This window comes from Podarcis liolepis, assembly GCF_965112155.1.
Source record: "Podarcis liolepis genome assembly, chromosome: 1".
Classification (NCBI taxonomy): Eukaryota; Metazoa; Chordata; class Lepidosauria; order Squamata; family Lacertidae; genus Podarcis; species Podarcis liolepis.
The window spans coordinates 68819832-68831925 of NC_139554.1; the positions used below are offsets into that span (position 1 = coordinate 68819832).

The window sequence follows — 12094 nt, forward strand, 5'->3', positions numbered from 1 at the left end:
AGCAATTAGTTTGGTCAAAGTAATTGAGTTGATTCACTTACATAGCTTAATGCTGGTTCTGATGCAACAGCTGATTCAGTAAACAAGCAACTGGTTATGTAGCAAAGTGGGGGAAATATTTCAGCCTCACTCAAAACTCTTTGCACTCCAAATGAAATGGTGAAATGTTTGGCACAAGACTAATAAAAAAATGTTTTTATTTAAAATTTGCAGTACACGACTGTATTTTTGATTATGCCCAATATGTTATTACTTACACACGACTTTGAGACTGAGCTTCTAGATAACTCAAACTATGGAGCTTCTTAATAGCAGTCCTTAAGTTTAGTATGTAAAGCCTCAGCAGTAGCTGGCCTTGCAGCCTGCAACTTTTATTTCTGAGGCTCATATGCGGTACACAAACAGCAACGTCTTTAAAAAGTCTTCCTTATACTTATGTCACTCAAAAATTAGTTCTTCCCCCCTCATTCATTCAACTTCCTCCTCCTGAAGGAACCCAGGGTGGCGAGCACATCCATAATAAAACTCAGCCCAGCCACTGATCTTAGGGGTGCCAGGAACAGTTTCCTTCAGCCATCAAACAGTGGTGTTTTCAAATTCCTCCTGCAAGTCAGTAATGAGGGTGACAGGAGGGCCACAGATGGGGAACTGCTACTGAAACAACCCTGCCATGGGTCAGAGCAGCTCCCAGTGACAGCTGTACCAACAAGGCTCACTTGCCAACCATCCAGTCTGAGTTGGCTCATATTATGAAAAACCCTGTTTTAGGTACTTGGGTCTCAAGCTGTTAAGGGCTTTAGATGCTAGCACTAATGTCTTGAATTAGGCCTGGTACTTGCAACCTGAGCAGTGTTTTCAGAACCAGTGACATATGGTCCTATCGGGCTACCCCACTTACCAGCCTAGCAGCCACATTCTTCAATAGCTACAGCTTCCAGACCACCTTAAAGGTTAACCCTAACTATTATAGTATCCCAAATCGGAGGTCACTAGAGCATGGACAACTGAGCAAAACTATCGCTGTGCAGGAATGGTCATAGACAGCAAACCATCATAAGCTGGGCATAAGTTCTGCTAGCCACAGAAGCCACTTGAGACTCTAGTGACAAGTTGAAATCCAGGGGTATGCCCAGACTGTGATCCTGTTCCTTCACAGGGGAGTGCAGTCACCTCGCAGAACGGATCACACACCTAATTCCCAGAAACAGGAACCACCCCCACAACACTTCCATCTTAGCAGGATTTAAGCTGAATTTATTGGACTCTATCCAGTCCATCACTACCTCTAGACACTTGTCCAACATCTTCACAGCCTTTCTTGATTTCAGTGGAATGCAGAAAGCTGTGTTCATCAGCATGCTGCTGAAACTATGCTCTAACCCCCAGACGAGAGCTCCCAACTCTTTAATATAGATGCTCAATAGAAAAAGGAAACAGAATCGACTCTTGTGGGGCAGCCCTATGGGACCCAGCCATGGTGCTAAGCACCAATCTCCTAGAACTGTCTGGTAGCAACCCTGCAGGTAAGAGCAGAACTAATGTAACACATTACCACCAACTCCCATCTCCTTGAGTTGCTTCAGAAGAACACCATGGTCAATTGCATCAAAAGCTGCTGACAGGTAGAGGCAAAACAACATTCTCTTTTCTCACTGCTCATAAAGATCAGTCATGGTTATCAAGATGGTTTCAGTTCTAAAACCAGGCGTGAAACTACTACTACGGAAACATACTACTGATAAGGCTATATAGTTCTAACTCAAAAGCCTTAGATTGCACTTTAATTAAGCAAAATATTTTTTTCATGTATAAATATTCCAAAATTGCATTCCTTATACTACAGATGTATATTTTCCAATAATTATTAGTATTATCTTTTCCCCAGGTTGCAATGTAATATATTTTTATTTCATGTTTTAGGCTTGCCTTGGCTTGGTCTACACTGTGTATGTGGACAACCTGCATGTTTCACTGGAGAGTATCATTGCAAATCTCTGTTCGTGCTTTGTCCCTGCTGCTGGAGGGTCACAGGTAAATAGGAAAAAAGGGTATTTATTCAGCTAATTTGATTTATGAAGAAAGCAAAAAATAAATTCTTTAAATATTTTGATTTAATAGAGGACCATAGTTCAGTTGAGTATGTCCCAGTGGCCCGTCTTCTAAAGAGAGCGAGAATTCCATTCCACCAGAAGGTCAAAGGGTTAATTCTGTCATTTCAAATTCCTGTTTCAAGGCATAGTATGAATTCAGAAACATTGCTGTAGAATTCAACCTTTTTTATTACCAGTGCTTCAAAATATTTTATGTTTTTTCTTGGTTTGCATGAGATACTGGGGAGCGGAGTTTTTCTGTTCTTTGAACTTGATTTTATTGAGTCAGTCCTGTGGTAGTTCATTGTTTCAGTGGACCTACCACATAGTCTTCAATGATAATGCAGATTTCAATGAAAGACAACGATGATGAAATTAGGTTTTAAGAAAACCATGCTCTGTTGCATACTAGTAATTTGTGCCTTAAGATGAAAAATAGTTGCACAGAATTCACATGTAAGTATGGATGATTTTGTCATGATAAAGGTAATTCAGTTGCCATAGCAAATTTCAGAAGTGGGGTGTGATGGTGAATACCATCATCAAGAGCCTTTTCCTTCCCATTTCCCTACTGCCAACATACTCTGCTGATAGTACCCTGGATCAGGGAAGGGGGGGGGGGCACTGAAATGTCCTTGTCATACTTTGAGCTGGTAGACTGTACTGAAGAATGAGTAGTGTGTTATCTAGAAAAGAAGCCAGAATTTCTTCTTCCCATTTCCTCATAAGTTAGCTTCATTCCCAACTCTTGCTTGTACATTACTGTAGTTTATATACTCATTGAAAGTAGTGCTGACATAATGACTATTTGACCAATCTACTATATACCATATATACATTTTTTCCTTAACCCCCATGCTTCAGTCCTTGCGCAACACCCTCTCCTCTCTTTAGAGCACATGCTTTGCAGTCCTGGCATTCTTAGCCTAAAGAAGGATCAGGTAGCAGGTGATGGGAGAGCTGCTGCCACTGAGAGTAGATGGACTCTCAGTCAAACCCAGTATATGGCACCTTTCCAAGTAGTACCCAATGAAGTAATTGTGCTTGCAGAATGACTTCCACTTGCACAGTGGAACTTGCCCTCCTCCTCCTCCCAAATCTTGGGGGAACCCTATAGTGCATTTGGTGCATCTTTGCAAAGGGTTCATAGGGTAAGGAGAGGGATCGGAAGTTGTGTTAGCAGAAGTCATTCTGCAAACGGAATTACCGTGTTGGATGCAATGCTTTATGCTTTTTCTCAGGCAACTTATCCTGTAGCCTGCTTTAGTAAGCATGAATCTCTGTATACTTCTGTTCCTCTTGCCTCTACTTGACTTGACAGAGCCATTTCCACACTCCTTCCATTTGTTTAGTTGCTTCCTTTCCAATTCTCTCAGGATTGCCTGGCTTCGATGAACAGGGATCTTTCATTCTTTTTCATGTTTTAGGGACATGGAAATGGACTTACAACCAAGATTACTAGAAAATGGACTTATAGACAAAGCAGCCAATTCTTTGATGCCTTTTTGCATTCAGTCAGAAATAGTCAGAAAAAGACTATTTTCTTTTCTTTCTTTTTTTAAAGCAGACTTGCAGGAGCCTGATACTATAGTGCCACATGAGTGTATGTGTTAACCCTCCACAGTCCCAAAACAATCCTCCCTTGAGCTGCTATTTTCCTCAGTAGAGGGAAACTGATGTTGGCAACAATGACAATGATTTTCATTGGGGTTATGGCTCAGGGAGAAAGGATTAATTCCCTCTCCCACACTCTGTGGTCCTGATCTTGACCAGCCCTTCCCCGCAGCTGTTGCTAAGTCACCCCAAAGTCCATTGGGTCCTTTATCTTCTTGGAGAAGATAAGCCCTGGTAAAAGACTCATGATGCTGCAAAGCCCAGGGAGAAGTGAGATACCTCCCCACCCCATCAGTGTTCTCTGTGATTCACAGAACACTCGGTTAGTGATTGGTGGCAAGAGAGGGACAAGTGTTTGTTCACTGTGCTCATAGCAGTTGCTAGAACTATATTGGCAACATGACAACTGTGTTTGGGGGCCCAAAATTGTAGTATATTGAATAGTATGCAATTGTAAACACATAAACAACAGTTTGACTTAATTAATATACATCTGATGCCAATGGTTCAAAAACAACTCGCCTCATATTGCATAAGCAATAATAGTGTATTAATATATATTTCTACAGAAGCTGTTTTCCTTGGGAGCAGGAGACAGGCAACTGATACAAACTCCTTTACATGATAGTCTTCCTGTCACAGGGACCAGTGTGGCTCTTCTGTTTCAACAATTAGGTATGTCTGTTTTGGAGTTATTATTATTTTTATATTTTGCCATTGTTTCTAAACTGACTGCACATATGTAATAGTAACTTTTGCTGGTTTTGAGTTTCAAAACCTAAGATGTTGCTTTTTCTGTATTTTGGAACATGGTTGTACATGTCCTAATGATGATCTGAATGTAACCTGGGTGTCTTGCAGCTGTATCCAGTTTGATTAGTACTTTACTGCTGTATCGCTCTGCGTGCGTGCACACACTTGAGACAAATGAGTCTGAAGTAGTACAAATCACAATGACTTGAGGAATTTATCACACCTAGTAGATGTGTTTCTGTCATACCACAATATTATCATAGATCTAATCTGTGATATTTCTTTCTGTACTTTTTTCTTCTTCAGCTGCTTGTTTCTTTGCTGTGCAACCTTAATATTTCTTTTGTTTTTTTAACTAAAGTTTAAAATATCTCTTTGTAGCTGAGAAATGAAACCAAGTATTAAACATTTTTCCCCCAATTTAATTCCTAATGGTGAACATATTGCAATAAACAGGGACAAATTAGAAATGCAGCACACAGGGAGGGTGAAATATGCACAAGGTACCAAGTTTTCAATGGAAGCAAATCTGTAAAGCCTGGCCTTGGGAGAGAAGATACATAACAGCTCCTTTATGCAAAGAAAGATACAGTACTTGGATGACAGCTTGTTGAGAAATGAAGCTAAATATTTTTTGTACTTGCATGGGGCATATATACTGTGCAGTGAGTCAGCTTTTACCCCTTGCTAAGATATACTCCCATCTACTGGATGAAAGTTGAGGCATAGTGTTGCCATAAGTGGCAGGAAAATTATCTTTCTAGGTTCATAGTGACACCGGACCTGGAGGGTACATGTGCTTTCCTTGTGGTTTTGCTCTGTTCCTCGAACAACAGAAGTATAGCTGTGATGTGTGATGTGCCTTCAAGTAGAGCTCCCTGCAGAGTACCAAGAAAGAAGCACTCTGTGGGCACATTTTTCTCTGTCGTATCTCATTGGAAAGTCATGTGGCAGTTGTAATAGCACTCAGCAGTTAACTCCCCCAAAACCCTCAAGCTCTTACTGAAATAATAATCCTTATGGCATTTGCACCTGAAAGCCTTCTTTACTCAGTTGGATGTTTCAGCGCAAATCTAGAAACAGTAACAAGGGGTGAGTGAATGTTTACACTAAACAGTATATAGGAAGCTGCCTTATAACAAGTCAGACTGTTGCCTCCTCTACCTCAGTATTGTTGGCATCTTCTCCAGGGTTTTATACAGGAGACTGCCCAGCCCTACCAACAGACATCAGGGATTGAAACAGGGACAAGTGTATAATCTGCTACAGAGATACAGTCCCTTTCCCAGTATATTGCTACTTTTGCTGATGACAGTTTTATTGGTCTGCTGTGTAGTAAATTAACAGAAAAATATGTGTTTAGTACAGAAGCTGTGAGGTTTCTGATGAGTTTTTTTTACTCCCAGGGTAAAAAAACAAACAACTACAGCCATGCATGTTCTTGGAGTCATGGCAGAACAGCATGTTCCATGATATAACTTTTTATGGTGCAAAGCAGCTGTGGGTGACTTTAGATTGAGCAGAAGTCTGGCATTTCCAGCTGTTTGTCTACTCACCCCCCCCCCCACTTCCATTGCTCTTTTCCCTAAGGAGTAAAAAATACAGATCTAAATATATTTACTCCTAGAGGTGAAAAAGCAGCATGATCTTAAGCACACAAATGTTGGCAAAGAAACAGTTAAAATGCCCCTTTCTACCTTCACTAGCCCACTTGCCCACTGCTGAATCTGAATCCACCAGCAGCTGCTTTATAGTATAAAAGAAAGCCCTTGGACTGGTAGACCAACCACAGAGCTTACACTTAATGTTCTCGGTCTAAGGTAAAAAGCCAAAATGAAACAGGTATTACAGAATGTTTTGTTCGCTTGTACAAAAATGTGCTGAGTAACAAGTTTGGGACATTCACTAACTCATTTATGAGTAATTTACTATAGTTTCATTGTAGTTTTTGAGCCACTTTCACAGGAACCAGAACATTGGCACAAACATACTTTTTTCCCCTTGAGAAAATTCTATGGTAAGAATATATCCGCATCTGTTGACGACTGAAGAAGTTCATTGTGATGGCGAAGAAGTTAGCATATTAGCTTTTCCATGGTCAGTGAAAACATAAATTTTAGTGTCCACTAATTTTAAGCAGACCATTTGCAACAAAAACTAAATTTAGGAAAGATGTTTAGCTTACTCTGTCATAGCCTACTCGTGGTTCTGCTTCTGTTACAGATTGCTTTCAAATGTTAAAATAAGCCTTATGCGGGAATGAAAGACTGGAAAATTTTGAAACAAGTTTCTCAGACAGCATGAATGCACCCCAAGCCACAGAAAATTCATGTAAGTGGTTGGAGTTGGAAAACTAGCTACCCTCACAATACTGACAAAGCAAATTGTAGAGTATCGTTATCTAAAGCCATGCTGTGGAATGTTTGGAAAGACTTTTGGCTTAGCCTCCCTTTTGCATAATTCATCATCATTGATTTTCAATGAATGCAAATGAATTATTGTTGCCTAGCACTGGCATTTTTCTGGAACTCACCCAACAAATTTCATGGTTTTGGAGGTAGAGGACAAAGGCAATTGAGCATTTATAGAGCACCTTTGGTAATCTAGGAGAGGTACTGGACATGTTGCTGGATTGGCTTAGAAGCCTATTGAATATTATTCATATGTAAGAAACCTGGCTTTTCAGCTGAGGAAGAACAACATTCGGGTGGATTTTACTTTATTTACAATCAATGCTATTTTTCTAGAAAAAGAGGTGCCAGAAGTCACCATGTACGCCTCCTTTGTTCTCTTAGAATGCCAATGGCGCTCAGCTGAGAGGTACCGGAACTGAGTTCCGGTGAGTTCATACTGGAAAGAAGCCCTGCTTACAATTTTATAGGATGTTGACATGGGAAGCTAAACAATGCAGTGAATCCCTGGTTTTGTTAGGAGTTAAGTGGAACAAGGGTTTACACTTGTGATAAAGTGTGACTGGTGTGTACACTTAACATTTTCCATCCATTGCTCTCCTGCTTTCTTGCCAACTTTATTTTTACTTTGACTTGCTCTATGCCAAGTTGTCTGTATAGATTCTTAATTACAGTTTTTCATTATTTGTGCTTTCCCCTCCCCTTGGAACCAAACAAGTCAACACAGATAATAAAAATGCAAATAGAGCTGAGCGAAAATGTTTCTGTATGGGAAGCGGGGGTTTTGTTGTTAAAATCTTCATCAGTGTCAGAAGGGTCCCACATTTCACTAATTTGGGGGTAGTGGTTTTGAAAGAGCTGCAAGAGTTCAGTTATTAGAATGATCCCTGATTGGCTAGAATTACCCATGTGATCTGTATCAGACAGTTTTCACCAATCTGATGCACTCGATATGCTTTGGACTAGAACTTCCATAAGCTGCAACCAGCATGGCCAATGGACAGGGATGCTGGGAGTTGTGACCAAAACATCTAGAAGGTCCCAGGTTTGGGAAGGATGTTACAGAAAGTAAATGTGCTTTATCTGCTGTTGTGACATCATAATATCCAGTATGGTAATATGACTCTATGGATCACTGACTCAAATGGCACAAGTGCAGATGATATGAAAGGGAGTGGCAGTGGCTTTGAAGAGTTGTGAAAGGGCACAAACTAATTAGGGGTTTTCAGGATCTGTTTGGCCCTCCATGACTACTTTTGTAAAAAGCTGTAAAAGAATATTGAAAAGTGAGCAAACTATAGAGAGTGTTCTATGAGCCCCTAGTTCTGAGAAAACATTAATTCATTTTTCTCAGACATAATAGTGTAGGAATAGCTATAATTAACAAAATATGGTTGTCTTGGGCTGTATTATATGATCTCTGTTTATTTAAGCCTCAATATATCCTTCATGCCTTTTATAAAATAATCTGTTTAAACTCAGACCAACTTTCAACTCTGATTATGTTTAATTCTATTCAGATGTTAATGTACTAAAGGTCATTTATTTGAAATTGATAAAAAAGACACTGGATTAATAACTAGTTTTTTAAAACATTTCTGCATCATTTTTTCTAGTCTTTTGCATGCAGACAGATGAATAGTTACATTAGTCTGGGAGGCTTGGCATGGAATGGTGGGATCTTCATTCTATTCTTTCTTTGTTCTAAATTAAGGCCTGTAATCTAAATATAGAGCAATTTTGCAGCAAGCTAGTTATACCCAACCACCCTAGTGCAGCTACTTCCTCTGTGAAATAAAGAGGCACCTAGTTGCTTAAATCTCTGCTTCCACCAACCACAATTCTAAAAAATTAAGATTAAAGCAGTAATTGTTTCTCACCCCTTAATGGCAAACAAATTTATTAGTAACTAGTCCTCTATAAAGGGAACTAGTATTTTTCTGAATGTCGCAGTGCATTCTTTACATATTAAATGTGTCCTATGGAAAGCAAGAGTTATGAGAGAACAAACCTAAAATAAACGTTGAAACATGTTACTAGAGCTGCATTTGCACAGACATGAGCTGCCTTTAACAAATTGTTCCCATATGTTTACCAAATACAGAGTAGTCAACAATTACAAAACAAATTCATCATTTTTTACTTTGGCTATATTATTTAGAGAAACATTGTGCAATGGTGATGTGTAACCCACCCAAACCCCCTTTCCAGAAAAAGGAAGGCTTTGTAACACCACCCAGGACACATTGTCTCTGAACAGACAAATATCCAGGGCACCAACCTACATTTGAGGGCAATAGTCCAAAATAGTTTGAATCATTAGTAATCCATGAAAGAATGAAACATAATTTTAAAAATAGGCTTTATTTTAAGATATCTGTTTATGATAAATTGACAAGAGGCAGACTTATTATTCCCCAGATATTGAAAGTGATATCACTTTTAAGAGCTTTACTTGAACAGTGAAATCAAATAACCTATTTTTAAACTTGGTTTCAGTTAAAATCATGCCTAGAGGGAGAATCCCATTTTCCAAAAATTTTTCAGCCGCAGTCAACTATATGGGTCCATCTGAAAAATAAGAAATTGTCCAGAATTACTAACCCTATTATGGGTCATGTTGACTAGAGGTGTGTGAGTGGGGTGGAACTGCTATCATTCACATGGAAACCTTCAGGCCTACATTGGAACTACAGCCATCAGGACTGGCTTACAACTATAACTTCTCTCACTAGGTTCAGTTTGTATTTTTTCCTGGTCTGTCAAGATCACCATAATTAAAGGCCTGAGTTGCTTTATGAATTCAGACTGGGCTGTGGAGTTGCAAGCAGCTTACTACAAGAGTTGAAAGTCAGCATGGACAGTTCAGTTGGTTAAAGCGTGGTCCTGATAATGCCAAGGTTGCAGATTTCATCCCCATATGGGATAGCTGCATATTCCTGCATTGCAGGGGGTTGGACTAGATGATCCTTAGGGTCTCTTCCAACTCTAAATTTTATTATTCTACTAAGATCAATAAATATACATCTGAACAAAAAATTATTAACATATGGTATCATTTACATCTAGTAATATTAACTAAAATTTAAAATTAGCTGGCATAGTTTCATGGACAGTTATTTTCTGCATCTAGATTAGGAGCAGACCGCTGAAAGACAAAGGACCACTTTGAACATTGCATGGCAAGTGTATATATTGCAGACCTAAGAGTGTTTCTTGGCAAATACATAATGCATAAACAACAGATAAGTGTCTGTAAAACACTCATGTACACACTTGAGGAAACCACAGCAAAGTCAGCTAAAAATAACCAAGTATCTATTCCTGAACCTGCAGCTATAATTTGAATTTGATGTGTTGCTTTCTGAACATGGATGAACCCAGAGCAAATGCAGTTGCTCCCTGATATATTAATTCTTCAAACTTCTGGAAAGTTCACAAATCTTGTTGCTCTGGGGTCCTTTGGCAGGGAGGGCAGGTTAACATTTTAATTAACTTATGAAGCTAGTTCTCATTATTTATTTGCTGAGCCTTTTCTTTGAATATTATAAACAGTTTATTTTTATTTATTTTACTATGTACTGTAGTAACATGCTGCTTGGGCCAATATCTCCCTAAATAAACCGTGAACCATAGGATTCAGGGCTGTCCATCTCACTTCTAAATATATTTAGTGGCCTAGGTGTTTTGGCCTGAGAAAGCAAGTGATTTAGAGGAGGAAAGGAGAGTTGGAACTGAACACATATGTACACACACAAAACAAATGTAGCAGTAATTTTACAAGTCTGAAATAATTACAAGTTTAACTTTTAATTTCTTGCTGCAGTAAAGAACTCAATAAAAAGAAATTTAAAAAAATAATTTCTTGCTGCAAAAGAGGATGAGAATCTCTGTTTGAATGCCCACAGTTCATGATTACTGGAATTCACAACTTCAGTACTGGACTATTACAAATATTCAGTACTTTTTAAAGTAGTAGTTTTAATTTATGCATACAGAATAAACAGCTATCTTAAATTTTGAAGTTCAAAGCATAAGTGTCTGTGGCAGTAGTGTTAGCTATATGATGAACTTTGAAAATTTAACTTGATAGTTTTCAAAGCAGTTGCTTTCTCTGAGTGAATTCGCACTTAACCAATATGCCATACATTTTTGTGGCACACAGGCTTAGAGTACACATGGCATCTGACAGTCTGTGTGACATTTGGTAGTGCTGCATCACCCATCTGCTTTTGCTCTATCAAAGGTTTCAGGATGTTATGACCACAACAACTAGAATATTACACTTGATATGTCTGAAGGCCACCCCAGACCATGTTTATTACAGGATATCAACCTATCAGTGACCTATTAGATATGAATTGCCAAGCAACCTTCTGCAACTTGAAGCCTTGATTATTCTGAAAAACAGTTACAAAGAATGCAAATAAAAAGAACATCCAGAATGGGCAAATACAAACACTGATGAAGTGTTGTATCTATCAGGACTCCTCCTTTTTCTAAAAGTGCTTTACTTTTTATACAGTGGTACCTCGGCTTACAGACGCTTCAGGTTACAAACTCCGCTAACCCAGAAATAGTACCTCAGGTTAAGAACTTTGCTTCAGGATGAGAACAGAAATTGCGGCGTGGTGGCAGCAAGAGGCCACATTAGCTAAAGTGGTGCTTCAGGTTAAGAACAGTTTCAGGTTAAGAATGGACCTCCAGAACGAATTAAGTTCTTAACCCGAGGTACCACTGTATATGGACAAAATTCTTCATCCAAGGACCAGGAAAGGCATATCTCTGGCTTCTCACAGGAAGAAGATTGTTGCCTAAGGAGAAATGTTTCCTTGGACACTTAATGGTTATGTGCCAGAACAGCAAACGGAGGTACCACCACTGTATAGTGGTGGAAGCTACAAACAACTGAGGCTGTATGTTTATACACATAGCCTTTGAAACACGCATGGGCGATCCCCCCCCCCATGCTCCTTTGAACATAGCAACTGGCAGTTGTACACACTTTTGCACAATACCATTTTCTAGAGTCAATGTTGTCTGTTTGCACAGGTGGACATGTTCTCAAACTAATATGCAAGGGTATTTTCTCATCCCCTCAATTAGTGTTTCCACACTAATTGCATCAAAAGCTGTAGAGATATCCATTGGAACTAATGGGTGCACTTCTCATGTTCAGTTCATCCACCAAGGCAATTAAAACAATTTCTGTTCCATAACCAGGCC

The 12094-nt window shown here is 39.2% G+C and overlaps 1 protein-coding gene across 5 annotated transcripts in view; it reads left to right on the forward strand.

Moving 5' to 3' along the window:
• The window catches only part of SBF2 (SET binding factor 2), a 230333-nt gene that overhangs the window by 119302 nt on the left and 98937 nt on the right, over positions 1-12094 (forward strand). For 4 of the 5 annotated variants that reach the window (XM_083476221.1, XM_083476222.1, XM_083476223.1 and 1 more), the window contains 2 exons: positions 1921-2031; positions 4274-4379. In XM_083476221.1, the coding sequence (XP_083332347.1) occupies positions 1921-2031; positions 4274-4379 (217 nt within the window). Of the gene's footprint in view, positions 1-1920; positions 2032-4273; positions 4380-6680; positions 6789-12094 lie in introns of those variants that run through there. The other variant, XM_083476225.1, reaches the window with a different exon arrangement.